This window comes from Stenella coeruleoalba, assembly GCF_951394435.1.
Source record: "Stenella coeruleoalba genome assembly, chromosome: 8".
Classification (NCBI taxonomy): Eukaryota; Metazoa; Chordata; class Mammalia; order Artiodactyla; family Delphinidae; genus Stenella; species Stenella coeruleoalba.
In genome coordinates, this window is record NC_137154.1 from 3,368,358 (window position 1) to 3,385,369 (window position 17,012).

The 17,012-nt window shown below is 49.1% G+C and overlaps 1 protein-coding gene across 3 annotated transcripts in view; it reads right to left on the bottom strand.

Moving 5' to 3' along the window:
- Positions 1–17,012, bottom strand: part of PPFIA1 (PTPRF interacting protein alpha 1) — an 87,974-nt gene that overhangs the window by 45,008 nt on the left and 25,954 nt on the right. For 2 of the 3 annotated variants that reach the window (XM_079928369.1, XM_079928368.1), the window contains exons 3-11: positions 7,862–7,963; positions 7,183–7,347; positions 6,686–6,760; positions 6,233–6,334; positions 5,789–6,010; positions 3,297–3,443; positions 1,721–1,855; positions 765–839; positions 304–387 (exon numbers count right to left, since the gene is read on the bottom strand). In XM_079928369.1, coding sequence (XP_079784495.1) covers positions 304–387; positions 765–839; positions 1,721–1,855; positions 3,297–3,443; positions 5,789–6,010; positions 6,233–6,334; positions 6,686–6,760; positions 7,183–7,347; positions 7,862–7,963 — 1,107 coding nt within the window. The remainder of the gene's footprint in view (positions 1–303; positions 388–764; positions 840–1,720; positions 1,856–3,296; positions 3,444–5,788; positions 6,011–6,232; positions 6,335–6,685; positions 6,761–7,182; positions 7,348–7,861; positions 7,964–17,012) is intronic. The other variant, XM_079928370.1, reaches the window with a different exon arrangement.

Sequence of the window (17,012 nt, forward strand, 5' to 3'; positions counted from 1 at the left end):
GTAGACCCAACGCCTAGGACGCTGTGCCTTAAGTGGCATGGGCACCCCGGGCTGGCACCTCAGGCTTGTTTGAGGGAGGCCCGTAAGGTCCCACCTGTACCTGGAGCAGCTCCCGCAATAGGCTGGTCAGAGCGGCAGGCGGCCTCCTCCCCCCTACACACCGCCTGCGGGCAAGCACGTGGTGGGTGCGCCAATCAGCAGACAGCGCGCAGATGAGGCCGCACACTGAGTGCACACGGCGGTGGGCGGGGGGAGCAGCCCCAGGCCCGGCCCGGCGCTCGGCCTCTCTGCCCGGACACGTACCCGCTGCAGCTCCTGGTGCTTCTCCTCCAACTGGGCCTCCATCTGGCGCAGCCTCTCCTCGATGTTGCCGTGTCTCTCCTCGGCCTGCCAGCAAAGGATGGTGTCAGTTCAGCTCACAGTTGCCCTTTCCTGACAACACGCGGGGTACGACTGCAGCAGCAACAAGCAGGACGTGCTGTGCGTGGACTACGCACCCCGTGCTCAGTGGAAGGCACGCGCTGACGCCTGCTCGCACGTCCTGCGTGGCCCCATGCGTGACCCCGGGAGGCAATTCACCCTCTCGGGCAGGTGACTGAGGCGTGACGGGCGCTGGCGATCGACTTGTGAGAGAAGCTGTGCTCCCCCACCCCAGGTCCCACACCCGGGGGCTGTGTTTCGCCCCAGCCTCAGACTGCTCTGGGTGAGTCAGCACAGGAAGCAGGAAGCGGCAAGCACAGTCAAGAGCGATGTACACGTTCTACCTTCCTAATCTGGGAGGTAAGTTCGAACAGTTTAGCTTCCTTAGTGGCCGAGTTTCCAGCAGACAAAAGGTCAGACTACAAGGCCAACCAGGGACAGGAGAGATGACAGGGGAGAAAAGAAACCGAGACTTTAAATGCAGATCATGAAGGAAAAGGAGCGCTTCTGTTACAGCTGTTAGCAATGAACTTGCTCTAAGGAAGGTCTGCGAGCACCTGACGCCATCTGCCCACCCCGGGTCTGTCCGGCCCCCTCAGCAGCTCACTAAGCTCCAGGCAGGCAACACAGAACTCCTGACGGATGCACCAGGGCCTCTGGGCCTGGCCAGCGCCTACTGGCAGTGCAGGACCATATGCCTGAAAGACTGGGCCGGTGGCCGGTTGTGCGCTTCCTCCCCGCCGTGTGGACGAGCCGCCCCCAGCGCCGCTGCGTCACCGGGACACCCCCTCTCACCTGCCGGCTCTCCAGGGACGGTGAGGCTGTGAGGGCAGGGACCGGGCCTGGCACATGCCCCACCATGATGTGTTGAACCAGTGAATGAATAAAGACTCAAAAACTTGTTTACTACGAAGTTACTTTGGCGGTCTTCGACAGAGAATGGGATTTTCCTACTTCTGAGAAAAACTACCCTGCTCTTCCCCAAAGCTTCTGCCCTAACCTTGGAGCTGCTGACTTGAGTAGCTCCAAGCAGCGGTGACTCTGAGCTGAAGCACCCTGGGGACACACAGAACACATCTGACAAAACTGGAGGGAAAAGAATGTGGGGATGACACGAAAGCAGGGATAATGTCTGACATTCAAACTTGCTCCAGTCTCAGACAGTACAGCACTGAAAACAAGTCTGAGCTGCTTGGTGGATTTAGGGGCGCTGACAAGACCACAACGATAAGGCACGTGAACAAATCACCCTCAACACCCAACTCCGGCGTCTGCCCCACAAGGAGACCCAGGGCAGCACCTTGGAGAGCGCGGCCACCCGCTGGGCCAGCTCCGCCTCCACCTCGGGGAGGGTCTCCGCTCTCCGCAGGGTCTGCTGCAGCTTCTGCTCCGCCAGCTCCAGGCGCTCTTGCAACTGGCGGTTTTTATCCTCAGTCTACAAAATGAGAGCAAAGCGTCAACACGGGCGAATGGTTCAGCCATTTCCGTTTTCAATCGTCTAATAAGTCCGTTCCGAGGGGGGCACAGCTGTTTTGCCAGCTGCCTCACAGTGAAGTTTTTCTTTCTGTGAAGAGCGCACACCCACTTTCTTGGGCTTGACTTCAACGTGCAAAACACCTCTTGCCAAAAGTATCTGCTCTTCCTAAATACCTCCAAAGTCTTAAAACACACACACACACACACACACACACACACACACACACACACACACACACACACACACACACAAGTTCCTATACATGAAAGCAAACCCGTTTTCGGTAGGAGCTTATTTATTCTTATTGACAAGTTAAGGAAAGAAGGGTTCAGTACTAACCCTTCTTAAAACATCATCAGAATCATCATTTGAAGGGAACCTTACTGACAACAGGCTGCCACGGGCATGTAAGCCAAAATACAGCGTTCATCTCCTTTGAAATCCAGACCTGCTAAGAGTGGGCCTAAGGGAATACTGGTCAAGTTTTAGCTTTGTAAACGTAGGGTCATTCTTTTAGAAAATCCTCTTACTCTGAAAAATTTTCAATGTAGAAAATTTAGACAGATTTTTCTTTCTTTAGAAAAGGGAACATGTTAAATCATCTGTAAGCTCAGCTCCTGAGAGGCTAACGCTTGTTTCTGTGCAGCTCTCTTGTTTTCTGTGTGCACATATCTCTACGCACATATACAAACAACAGGTTATGCTTCAAAACCCTCAGAAAATAACAGCGCACGGTGCGTAGTATTTTCTGATCTGCCTGTTAAAGTCATTATTTTGAACATTTTAATGCTCTTAATTAGCATCCACACCGTAAGTTTTAATGGCTTTCTAGTATTTTATTTTTATTCTGGGGCCAATGATACACTTCATAACACACCAGACAAACTCACTTTGTTTTCCAGAAGCCAGGTTTGGTTCCCCTAGTTAACTCTTGGTTATCTGAGACCACACGGAAACAGGAGCAAGTGAGGCGAACCGAACCACAGGAGGCACAGACCTTACTACTCAGACTGCGTCTCTCAATCTGCCATTTACCACACTGACCCCAGTTACCAACAGGCAGCCAGCTGCCTTGAAGTTCTTTGCCACTCTCTGCTCTTTTGGTAAAAATGCTAACAGGCAACAAGAGTCAGGAGTGCAGCTCCACAAAATGGCTGAACCAAATCCTAAAAAATGAAAACCTGTAAATTGCAGTCACCCACAATTTTTTTTAAAATTTATTTTATTCTAGTACAGTTGATCTACGATGTACACCACACTTCTGAACATAATACTCTAAGATCATAAAAACTTTACCCTGGGACTTGATTTCCAACATGGAAGTCACAGGAAAAGGTCTTCCCCCGTTCATTAGTAAGTAATTAATAAAACCCAGACAAAATTCGATAAAAACCACTACCTGTCGATGCATAGACTCCTTATTTGCAATTTCATTTTCCAGTTTATCGTTGAGGTCGTGCACAGAGGTGGCTTCACGCTGTGCTGCGAGGTAGCGTTTCTCGAGAGTAGTGACTCTCTCTTCCATGTCTTCCTTCTGGGCCATGGCCTATGTCGGGCATTTCAGAGGGAGAGAAGGGAAGTAACCAATACGTAACAGACGGGTGTACTCAGAGAGAGAACAAACTGGGCTCAATCCTAAGTTTCAAATCAAATATAAAATTACTGTCCTCAAAATTAAATTGACAGACATGCCAGTTTTCTCCGATGTGAATGAAAACGCACCTACCTCAAAGATCATAAATATTCCCCAAGTAATTCACACTCATCTGTCTTTTTATCTATTTTTTAAATATTTATTTATTTTGACTGCACTGGGTTTAAGTTGCGAAACGCAGGATCTTTGTTGCGGCATGTGAATTCTTAGTTGTGGCGTGCGGGAACTACTTCCCCGACCAGGGATCGAACCCTGGACCCCTGCGTTGGGAGCAGGGAGTCTTACCCACTGGCCCACCAGGGAAATCCCAGCACTCATCTGTCTTAATGCTATGTCTGGCCACTCAGTTTACCAAGTTTATCCTTTTCTACATAATATTACCAAAAAAAGAGAAAAAGTATAATAAAATATCCTGTTATTGCAGGAATTCCAGGAGGGGGAAGGTATCTGCCATGAAGACAGGACCTCTGTTTGCCTCACGATACAGGTGGAGATACAACAGTGACATATGTGTCTCATTTTCTTGGGTAAAAGTTGGATGAAATCTCATCCAATTACCACAGAATTAAAGTAATAATATTAACAAATGGAAACAGAACTCAAAGTTTAATACAACTGGGGACTTCCCTGGTGGCCTGGTGGTTAGGAATATGCCTGCCAGTGCAGGGGACGTGGGTTTGATCCCTGGTCCGGGAAGATCCCACGTGCCGTGGAGCAACTAAACCCATGCGCCACAACTACCGAGCCTGCGCTCTACAGCCTGCGAGCCACAACTACTGAGCCCGTGCTCCACAGCTACGGAGCCTGCGCTCTAGAGCCTGTGAGCCACAGTGCCACAACTACTGAGCCCGCGCTCCACAACTATGGAGCCTGCGCTCTAGAGCCTGCGAACCACAACTACTGAGCCCGTGCGCCACAACTACTGAAGCCCGCGCGCCTAGAGCCGTGCTCCGCAACAAGAGAAGCCACTGCAATGAGAAGCCCACGCATCGCAACAGGAGTAGCCCCCGCTTGCCGCAACTAGAGAAAGCTCACGTGCAGCAACGAAGGCCCAACGCAGCCAAAAATAAATAAAATTGAAAACAAACAAAAGAAGTTTCATACAACTGGAAGCAGCCTTCTAAAGCCTAATTCTTCTAAAGCAAAATTATATTACACAGTATCAAACGCTGAAACTAGGACCTGAAATTTCTGCTACTGCAATTCCCGTCCCCAGCTAAAAATCCGCTTCAGGTCCCTCCCTGTTCACTAAGTAACCAATATTAGCAAAGTCTTAATATTAAAAGTGGCAAGTCTTAAAATTTTCGTTTTCAAAATTCTCTGCATGTTAAACTCTGCCACCTCACCTCCTCCTGTTGCCAAAGAATAATGTAGACAGGTTATACAGATACATGCAAAGATCTGTTTTGAATTCTTACATAAAATTACGCACACCAAGCTACTAAACAGAATGTACACCTGTTCTACATACACGTGAAAGGGGTTCTCTCTGCGGTGGTCTCACAAGGTGTGGGGGAGGGGGTAGGAGCTGTCTGTTTACAAAGGAGAGGTTACGCTAACGGGAGGAGGTGCCAGGGAAGGCACCCAGCGCTCATTTGTTTTTAGTGACAGCAGGCTAGTTCCTCATAAATCATGCCACACGCAGAAACGTCTGCCAGAGATGCACACATTTCTCCGTATTTTTACAGCATGAGCCTGATGACCCAAGTGTGAACAAATGCCACTCTGTCTGACCACCACCATCAATATCGTACATTCCCCTCAAGGCGCGGAACATCAGAAAACTAGAAACACAGCCGACAGTGCCGCCCTGGCAGAGCCCACAGCCCATGCTCGCGTCTCTCCGAGAGAACTACCGCCGCAGAGGCCACCACGCTCGCTCGAAGTGTATCAAAAGGAAATCTGAGCATGATCAGGAATACATTCGACAGCCTAGGACTCATAGGAACGAGGAGTCCACACCCAGGGCAGTACAGCCACGCAGCACAGCAGGAAGGGCCGGCTTCGTGTCCGTGCCGCTGCCAACGGACCAGCTGGACCAGGCCTCCCCTACCTTTAGAGACCTTGACACAGAAACGGGGAAGCCGCCAGTCAAAGTCTCAGGGCTCTGTTCTGTTTTGCTCTTACTCATACAGTCACCCCAAGGTTGAAGTAACTGGGAGAATAAGTGACAATCAAACCAAAACAGTCCACACGTTCAACCCCATGACAACACTGACATGGCGACTGTCACTCACTTCACGGACATCCCGTTGCAACTTTGTGTTCACTTCCTCAGATTTGATGAGGTCTTTCCTGGCCGTGTCCAGATCTTCCTCCAGCTCTGTCACGTGACTGGACAGGGCGGCCAGGCGCTCCTTCATCTGGCTCTGCTCCCTTGACTGCTTGTCTATGACTTCCTGGAGCTCAATCACTTTAGCCAGGTCTTCCTCGTGGCTTAGAGAACCATCAGAAGATCTCTAATGGGGGGAAAGAACCCTTAAACAGCCTTGTTTGCTGAGGGAGGAAATAAAGCACTTCTGGGAAGTCGGTAAGGTCAAAGCTGCCTTCTGCACGCTGTGGGTTCACACAACTTTCACGGCCGCTCGGGCCGAAGTGGTGCGTTGGCGACAGGTTCCCAACACGCGTGCACAGACTGGACGGGTGGGACGAGAACCACACAGAGGGGACCAGGGACTTGCCTTTCCGTTCGCGCTTGGCGTGTTCTCTTGCTCGTGGTTTATGTCAAGCACCCCGTCCGTTAGTGTCTTTTTCTGGTTATTCTGTTCTTTAAGAATCATTAGCTAAAAGCAAACAATTGAATGAGAGTAAAGAAATAAGTAAAGACAGCAAAACTCCATTGGGAAAAACACAACTGAAAAGAAAACACATGGTGATGTTATCCATCCTGAATACAACCAGGTCATTAAAGTCAGAATTTACCTTCTACTGGAGACATGGGTACTTAAGAGATTCTGCAACTCCGAAATAAAAGTCTAGTTTACTAATCATTAAAATGACCCAGATGGGCTGGTCCTCAATCCGAAAGATAAGTAACATCTGATACCGACTACTACAGTCTTCGTACTTTTTTACAATGAAGGGATTGAGAATTAGGAGCCCTCAGCTGGACTGCGGCGAGTCGCCGAGCTCACCTCCTTGTGTGCGGCGCCTAATTCTTCTTCTAACAAACTACACCTTTCAAGTGCTACTCGTAACCGCTCTCTCACCTGAAAACAAAAGGGATTCAGTTAGTGTGTGTGTGTATGTGTAGATATGTTAATTCAATTCTTATTGCATAGCTATCCTAGTAGACTATTAGTGTAATATAACATAATAGAATACCTTTAACGTCTTTCGTCGATCTTAACGTCAAGAAAACCGGCTTGCTAACAGCTTTAAAATTTCACCCTAAATAAATTCTATTACCCAATTCCTAATAGCCACTTGATACACAGGATATAATAAATCTTGAGACATTTATGCCAACTAATACTTTTTAACCATGTAGAACTCTGGCTTCTTATAGAAAAACCGTGTTTACAAGAATTCAAGAAGCTCAAAAGTCAACTAAAGTTGCACAAACACCTGCGTTGTCCGCCAAATGACGCAGCACGTGTACAAACCCGGAACTGCCGTGTGGCGGCGGTACCTTCTCATCCAGGGCTTTGTGATGCTCGAATAACGACTTCAGCGCTTTAAGCACTTCCACCTCGCTGGACACGCCTGCCGGGGACTGCGCCTGCCGCTTCACCACCGTCATCCTGAGGGACCGCTCGTGCCGCGAGACCAGGCACTCCAGATGTTCCAGCAGCAGCTGCAGGGCAAGGCCAAGGTGAGCACGGTTTACAGAGCACTTTCAATCTCATATTTGAATCTGGGGCAATAACTCCTTTCAATCTCACACTAAAGCCAAAACCGTGTGAAGACAGGCCTGAATCCCTCTGGTTCTGTCTAAAGTCAGAGAGAACTTCCCTGGCGGTCCAGGCGTTAGGACTGCGTGCTTCCACTGCAGGGAGCGTGGGTTCGATCCCTGTTCAGGGAACTAAGACCCGCCCCCCGCTTGCCGTGCGGCGTGGCCAAAAAATAATAAATAAATAAAGTTAGAGAAATTCCCCCTCGAATGTATTAAAATTGCATTAACTCTCATCATAAATTTCAAGCAAGGTATGAGAACCCTGAACTGATCAACCCCAGTCCACTCAGTGGGAAAATGTCGAAAATGTGTTTAAAAACAGACAGAGTGGATCATCTTCTGAGTTTAAAGACAGCAACACGGAGCCCAGTCGTGACCCCAAGGCAAATGTCAACACAGAGAATCCCCTACTAACCCTGGTGTTGTTCCTTTCCGCCTTCAGTTCAGCAATTTCTTCTTCTCTTTCGAGGAGCTGTTCCCTGCATACATTTAGTTCTTTAGTAAGTGCTGCAAACTCCTAGAAAACAGTTAAATAAGTAAATAGATATAAATATAAATACAAAAGAGAGCGAGAGAGTGTCTCTAAAGGCCAATTCCCGTCAAGCCTCCCCAGGCTTCACACAGAGACAACTCCCGCCCTGGGATAAGCGGGGCCTCTCTGACCCTCCAGAGAACGAGGGGTCCACCGAGCAGCCCAAGACCACACAGAACACCACAACTCCGACCAACCTTCACCCCTCCACCCCCGAGCCTGGCACGCACACGGCGGGGAAGGGAATCCAAGCCTGCCTTCTCAAGACCCAGGGAAGTCCGAGATACTTTCCTGAACGTAAATCCTAATGCCAAAGTGGATAAAGATTTTTTTAAATGACTCACAGGCGTGTGACCTAGAACCACTGGGGAGAGTAAAGAAAAAAGGTCTAGAAGGCAACAGGCTTTGGAGTGTCCCCCGGGAAAAAGGCTAATGGTACCCCAAGGCCAGTCTGTTAGCCTGGCCCCACTGAAGTCATCCAGACAGTCAATAAACTGGTTAAAATGGTACATTTATGTTGTATATATGTCACCACAATTTACACAGGTGCGCGCGCGCACGTACACACGGTGCTGTTTGGAGACAAGGCTGCTCCAGAGAGCATCAATCAGCTACAGAACGTGAACAACTCTTCACTTCAGTACTTCAGCGCAGACCTGCAAACACGAAGACATCCCAGGAGCGCTGGACAGAAATAATCCAACGTGTCTTCAAACCTGACCAAGATTCTGAAGATACATCTTCAGAGACCTGGCCGGCAGCATCGGCACTGGGCTCTGTGGCTGGGAAGCAGGAAGGGCGGGGCAGCCACGTGGACAACGTCTCCTCTCCCTGTCCTGGCAGCAAGCTCTTTCCCTTCCTGAGTTTCTGAGATTTCTTTCAGATGTGCCCATGTTAATTACACTGACTAGCTGATTCCTCTGGTAAATAACTAGCTGACTGTCAGATCATCTAATGTCTAACATCAGGGAGAGGTTTCCATCTAATTACGAAGATCCTGTATGAGAAACACTCTTCCCGCTACAGGTGAGAGAAAGCCTGACTCAGACGAGCCTAGGCTCAGAGGCAGTTACTACTCGTGAGGGTCAAAGGCAGGGCTGGCTCTACGGTCGTCTGAATTCAGGGCCCTGGATTTTTCTTTGATCACACGGTCCCCCTCTGCACTGCAGTCTGAGTCAGTTTCATGAAGAAAATGCCTGTCACTAAATGTCTTTGATTATGTCCAGCCCAAAGTTCATCGTCCTAACGTGTTTCTCACTGACTGGACTTCAAGTTGTTTCTTGGCCAGGCCCGCCCGCTCTTGTTTCACTTTTGTCTCTTCTTGTCCTGTGATTTCCAGTTGCTCTTCGTGGATGTTAGCTCAGGTCTGAAGCGCCTGCAGCGCACTTCTCTGACGGTTTGCCAGGCCCCATCCGCGACTCTCACATGGAGTCAAGGCACGGCTGCATTAGGCGCGGGCTCTGGGGGGTCTCTCAGCGCGAGATCTTCGTGTTGTGGGACCTGGGTTCCAGCTCCCCTCGAGTAGGAGGTGACGCTGTTGGTGCCGACCTCCCCCCCACCCAGCCTAGGTCCTGTGGTTGCCCCTCTGAGCCTCCCAAGGCCTCAGGCCAGAACTACGTTTCCATGGTGGCCGAGGGCCCCTGCTGCCTGCTTCCATTACAGACAGTGCAGATCCTCTTAGAGAACCAACCACCAGACAGAGCCACGCCTTCCAGGTATTGCTTTCTATCCTCCCCGGGCCCACAACTTCCTATAAAGCCCCAATGTATAGAGGGCAGTTGGCCTCTATACACCGAGGCCAACCCCAGCTTCAGAAAGTGAGTCTGAATCTAGTTCTAATTCGCCTCAACACTTTGGATCCCATCACCGTAACCCACGGGAGCCACGTCTCCTGTGCCACGACCGGCTCAGGGCCTGGAGCACCGCCGGCCGGGGCATCAAGCCAGCTCAAGCTCCCCACACCGGGTACCCCGCTTCTATCCTTAAGGGTATTTTCCTCTTTTGGGGGCCTGGCCATATCTTCTGGTTTAGTTTCTCTGCTTAAATTTATCTTTCCACTGCTGGGTCTGGAGAAGACATATGTCAAAGCATCAGTTTACGCTGCCATCCCAGCTGGAAGTCACAATGCGTCCGAGAGACGGCTGAACGCCAGGAGGTGAGCCTGGCCGCTCCCCGGGCGCTCCGACAGCACAGACAGGCAAGCGAGCTACGACCCCCGTGCTCTGCATGGGAGTCACCCAGGCCACCGTGGGAGCAGAGCGGAAGCCATCTCTGATGGGAGGTTTGCTGCCGGGATGGCCCCTGCACTGAATGGCAAGCAGGACCCAGCTGTCCAGCTGGCAAGAGCCTCGTCACGAAAGTACAGCGCTGAAGTTGGAGAAGGGCACCCGCAGGCAGGAGTAAGGTGAGGCTGGAGGTGGGCAGAGGCTAGACTAAGGTCCCGCGGACCCCGTAAGGAGTCTGTGCTTCATCCTGAAGGCTCTGGGAGCTGTCTTATTTACAGACTTTGGGGGCCCTGAACAGGGAAGGGGCCAAACTGTTCAAAGTTCCAGGCAGTGCCTGACACAAAGGATGTGCTGCTCAAAATGGGTTTGCTGGGTAAACAAAAGTCCCTGGGAGCAGGGCCGAAGCTGGGCTGGAGGAGGTTAAGAGTGAGAAGCCAGCTGAGGCCACAGCAAGAACCCTGGGGAGAAGTGAGGGTCTGACCCGAGACCAAGACTAGAGAGACGCAGAACACAGAAGAATTCTCAGGGCGAAATGCAAGGATCCCATGTGCCCCTGCTGTGGCCGTCATCAGCCTTCAAAGGGTCCTCTGGATGCTGTGCTCAGAAGAGCCTGTACGAGGGTGAGGCCAGATGTGGGGAGGCAGCCTGGCATCGGGAAAGTGCAGGAGAGGCCAGGCGAGTGAGCACACCGCGGGGGGTGGTGGGGCAGGCCGTGCTGGAGAGTAGAGCCAGCAGGATTTGCCGACAGATCCAACAAATCTGAGAGAAATAAGGGTCCAGGACGATTCCAAGGATTCTGGCAGGAGCGAGGGAAGGATGGAGGCCCCATTCTCTAAGAAGGGAATGTCTACGGGAAGAGCAGGCTTTGAAACGAGGTCTAAAAGTCCAGTTTCGGACAAGCTTAATTGGAGAGGTTCTAAGGCATTCAAGTGGAGCTGCACCTCCCGGTCTGGACTTCTCGGGGATGCTGGCCGAGGTGGAAGAGTGATCTCATGGCACTGAGCGTGGGCGATAAAAGATGAGGCTTGAGCCCTGTGAGAAGCCAACGCTGGACGGCTTGGAAATGAGAGGCGTCAGCAAGGGCGGCCACGGGGGGTCAGGAGGGAAGGGGAACACCTCGGAGTCCAGTGCTCCAGAAGCAATGGTCACCAGGGTCAACAGCTGCTGGGAGTCATCTGACTGGCCCCTGGTGGGCGGGTCTGCTGAAATGGAGGCCAGCGGTGACCATGACCATAGCAGGTCGGGAGCCCTGGCAGGGCCGAAAGCCTGGGTGGACAGAGGGCAACAGAGGATGGGAGGAGGACGGCAGTGGGCACACTCTCATTCTTTTGAGGGACTTTGAGTTAAGAGGAGAAGAGAAATAGGGCAGTGGTTAAAGGAGACACAGGGTCAAGAGAGCCCTGCTGCAGGAGGGGACAGGGGCTCGCACGCTGACGGCCAGAGTCCAGGGGAGAGGTGGGAGCCAATGGCCACTACCCGAGCAGCCGAGAGCAGGTCAGTCAGCTGGGGCCGTGCAGAGGGTGCCTTTCCCGGGGGCGCCCAGTTCACCCACAGTCAAGGGAAAGGCACTCAAATACGTAGGCACAGATCCAGACACACAGGGAGATGTGTGGTGGGAATTTCTGGAAGTCCTCTTCTAATTTCTTCCAATCTCTCTGAGAAAACAGATGCCTTTGCACTGAGTGGAAGGGTGCACGCGGTACACTGGGGAGGGGAGGAGGGGCGGGCACCAAGTAGCCACTGAGCAGAGAGGGGGTCGGACACCAGTGCCACGACCGCGGGCATTCGGGTCCACTGCAGGCTGCCAGCGACACCCACGGACAGGGAACGGACTTAACGGAGCGGGTTTCCGAGTACGGTGAGGTAGGGTGTGGTGAGTGTGTGTGTGTGTGTGTGTGTGTGTGTGTGTGTGTGTGTGTGTGTGTGTGTGTGTGTGTGTGTGTGTTCAGGTAGGGTGTGTGTGTGTGTGTGCTGAGGTAGGGTGTGGGTGTTCAGGTAGGGTGTGTGTGTGTGTGTGCTGAGGTAGGGTGTGTGTGTGTGTGTGTGTGTGTGTGTGTGTGTGTGAGATGATAATGGACCACGGAATTTCCGTGGGTAAAGAAGACAAGGGAGACATGGGAAGGGCGAAGGACCACAACAAGGTGGTAGGGTCGCAGCCTGTAGGCCCCAGGAGGGCTGAATTTCGGGGTTTTATTTTCCAAAGTCCTACCATCTATCATGAATACATTTCACTGCCTTTAAGTGAAATATGGAGTCAGAGCATAACAAGTGCACACTGCAAGTTTGTGGGCTGGCGGGGGCGGGAGGAGCTTGAAGACGCCTGTACACGCCGGCTGCGCCAACTAGCGATTCACACATTCACCCCCCTTGGAGCTAGAAGGGACCGCCATCTAGCCCCACTTCCACACGCAAGCCTTTTTCCATAGTCACTTTTCCTTTAACTCTTTCATCACCAGAAGCAAGCCTATGTCTTTTACATACAAAGTTTCCTCAAGTTTTTCCTAATAGCTCCAAACTGTCTTCATTCACCTATTAAGAGAATATTTAATTCCCAACATTTTGGCTAAATATAAGTGTTTCTTACAATAAATTCAACAGCTAAAACCATTCTACGATATACTGCTTCGAATATGGTAGAAAAAAAATTTACAGAACTTCACAATTATTTTTACTCCTTAAAGAAAAACCTTTCTCTTTGCTCAAAAGAATTCAACCGAAAAAGTATCAAAGCAAATTTAAACTTAGGAGTTTAGATAAACATTAGACAGGAAATTCCAAAGTTTAAGATTCCGAAAGTATGTTCATGTGTGCACTGTGTTTGTGTTATCATTGCAGAAAAAAACTGTAGAGCCTGAATAAATCCCAAATACGTGCAATAAACGACCTACTCTATCACCATGACAGGAACCTAACTGTCAGCATCTAAATTTTTTTCTCTTTAGAAAAAAATGTCTGTTTAAAAAGTACTGTAAGCCAGTTAAAAGTGACATTCTATTTACTGTAATTAAAGTTTGAAGTATTCTTTGAAACGGAACAGATACAACAATCACTGGAGTATTTTCAGTTTAAAATATAAGTCTGCACAATACAGATTTGTATTTCCATTTGACATTTTCTAGGACTGAGACGAGGGAAAATAACATTCAACCACTAAAATCAATTTAAGAACTTGATTTCACATAATGCGTGAAAATGCCGATAATTATCATTTCTGGATCTAGATAATAGGATCAGATTACATGAACCAGACATGACTGATCAACGTCCATGATCAAGAGACTTTCCCAGTGGCGCAGTGGTTAAGAATCCGCCTGCCAATGGACATGGGTTCAAGCCCTGCTCCAGGAAGATCCCACATGCCGCAGAGTAACTAAGCCCACGTGCCACCTACTAAGTCTGTGCTCTAGAGCCCTCGAGCCATAACTACTGAGCCCGTGCGCCACAACTACTGAGCCTGCATTCTAGAGCCCGCAAGCCACACCTACTGAGCCCACGTGCCTAAAGCCAGTGCTCCACAACAAGAGAAGCCACCACAATGAGAAGCCCGCGCACTGCAATGAAGAGTAGCCCCCACTCGCCGCAACTAGAGAAAGCCCGCGTGCAGCACCAAGACTCAACAATAAGTAAATAAAAATAAATCAATTTATTAAAAAAAAAAAGTAAGTCCTATGGATCAGATGCAACATTTGGTCCTAGAAGCGATGACCATTCTCTCTTCCCAGACACCAAGGGAAGTGGGAAGCAGCAGGGTCTGGCCACTTCCTACCCTCACGTGGTCCCGACACCCTTCCCGTGTTCTTTACCTGACCATCCGTGTTACGGTTCTACATCTTCTATTCTCTATAATCTCCACCAATAGCTCTGTTTTATTTTTAAATTACGTTTCACTATTTTTGCTAACTTGCTGAAACAAGACTAAAGCTTCGCTGGAGGCAAAAAGTATATGTCCTCTTACTGTAGGGACACGGAGTATAATAAAGAATGGAAATGGGGTCTAATTTTTAGCAAACTAAAATGAACACCTGAAAAACTGACTTGCAGAACTGACTTAGTTTATCTTCTGACGGAAGCTATTGATATTGGCCACAGTCCTAGGTTTAAAAGCATGTCAAATTTTGAACTGAAAGAAAATTAGAAGTTTATACATTAAAATGAATCAGCAAATCATATTTGAAACTCTAATGTGTTGATTAAAATATGCTTGGAAAGGTTATGTATAACTATCTACTTATTCTGTGACCTAATGATGGGAGAAGAAGGACAGAGGGACACTTGGAAAAAAGACAAACTTTACACCTGTGCAAAATCTGAGTCATGAGCTCACTAGACATATTTAAAGCCGTGAATGCAATAGCACTGGATTTTCAATTACTGATTATTGCAAGCAACAGAGCAAAATGCATAAGCAGTTCAAAAGTCCCAATATATCTGATTTATTTTTTCTCGTTTCTAAGAATAGATACTGACAAAATTTATGCTCATACTTAGCATTTGGCAATTACGCAATTGAGACTGTATACTCTGAACCTAACAAACATGGTGCAGAGCAGTACTGCAATGCGATCTCAATTGGGTTAAAAGCAAACACAAACTTGTATTTCTTTCCTTTTTTTTTTTTTTTTGCGGTATGCGAGCCTCTCGCTGTTGTGGCCTCTCCCGTTGCGGAGCACAGGCTCCGGACGCGCAGGCTCAGTGGCCATGGCTCACGGGCCCAGCCGCTCCACGGCATGTGGGATCTTCCCCGACCGGAGCACGAACCCGTGTCCCCTGCATCGGCAGGCGGACTCTCAACCAGTGCGCCACCAGGGAAGCCCCAACTTGTATTTCTTATTTAAAATATAGATGGACACCCACCAAACTGCTAATGCAGATTATCCACTATGGATGCGAAAGTGGGCCGGAAATGAGTCTGTCTTTTTAACTTATATTCCTGTTTAATTTCAATTAAGTACGTACTCGCTTTGTTTTTTTTTTTTTAAAAAAAATACCAGGGACTTCCCTGACAGTCCAGTGGTTAGGACTCAGTGCTTTCACTGCCGGGACCCGGGTTCAATCCCTGGTCAGGGAACTAAGATCCCACAAGCCGTGCGGTGCAGCCAAAAAAATAATAATAATAAATTAAAAAATTAAAACAAAAAGAATGAAATCATTAGCCCAACTTATTAAAAAAAAAAGGCCAATCTTCACTTCCTTCTTCCTTTCTAAACAAGGTTAAAACTACAGGGCACGAGCAAATACAGGCCGCCTACGTGGACGTCAGCTGTCCAGATACTTTCCCCCGAAGCCGCCGTATCTCAATCTCTAGTTCTTTCTCCTGCTCTCCCACGCATCACTGCAAGGTGGCCTCAGCCTCCAGCCTCACTGAATGAGCTCTGGCTGACACACCAGCACCACCCCTGTCTCCACTGAACCCAGTCCAGCTTCAGTGCTCACCTACCCCGCCCTATGGGGGAGCTTCTGAACCCTCCCCTTCCCACTTTCTTCCCCCTTGTCCTGGTCCCTAGTTCTGTGCTCATCTCATAACGGCTGGTGCTCCGGGGGCTCTGTCTGAGGTCCCCTGTTCACCCTACACACCATGCCTGTCTGACCTGTGTCAGGCTTCACCCCCCCCCGTGCCGGGTCACTGTCCAACTGCCCACCATGCGCCTCCACTCGGCTGTCTTCCAGGACCTCATCATCTTCCTCCTGGCCCCCAGGGTAGAGGAGACCACATGGCCTCCCTCCTTTTCCTCCATGTTTGCCAACTGCTGGGCCTGCTAATTCGATCTCACACTTGCATCTCCTAGACTGGCCGCTGCCGCCGCCTCCTCCGCCTGGGCTGCCGGCCTCTCTGCCCCAAAGAAACCCGGACGCGTTAGGAGTCACTCCGAGCTGCCCCTTTCCTCCAACCTCCGGCAGCCGCCAGTCTGCTTGCTGTCTCTAGGCACGTGCCTATTCTGGACATTCCACACATATGGACTCGGACAATACCTGTCCTCTCGTGTCTGGATTCTGTCACTCAGTGTAACGTTTCCAAGGTTCATCCACGTTGGAGTGTGTGTCGTGCCTCATTCATTTTTGTGCCTCAATAATAATTCCGTTATGCGGATGCAGCACGGTTTGTCTATCCATTCACTGGTTAGTGGGTATTTGGGTTGCTTGTGCTTTCTAACGATCATGAATCATGCTACTATGAACATTCCTGCACAAGTTTTTATGTGGATCTATACTTTGGTTTTTGGGCATACAGAGCAGTAGACATACTTCTCCACAATGTAAATGAGTGAACTGTTCCATTTCTGTTTCTAAATTCCAATTTAAATATCCAGCTATCTCAGCCATCACTCCTTTCTTCTTTGGAATGTATTTTCTTTTAGGCAAAAATTGGGATTTCCTCATGGACAGTAATTATAAGTTTTGCTTCACATATTTTTATCTTTCTGCTAAAGAGCAAACCAAAATGTTTTTGGTTGTTATTAGCATTTCAGTATTTAAACACACATAGTTTCTTACAATTAGTCAAGATAATCTGAAAAATAAATGCACATGTGTATTTCAAAACCACCTGAATATAAGTATGAATGCATATTTCATATGTTTTAGAAACAAGTGTATAATGTCAGTGAAATATCACAGGCGAAAACATTCTAATTAAATTTAAAAAACTGAGCCTGGGGGTTGAGGGAGAATCAAACCAATGAAGTAAAAAAATCAAGGGCAGAAATCCTTCATTCAAATAGGAATGAGTACCTTCTGAGTTCTAAAACACTGGGAAATAACAAAATGAGAACACAATATGAAGTATGTTAACATCCAGTTTGTATTTATAT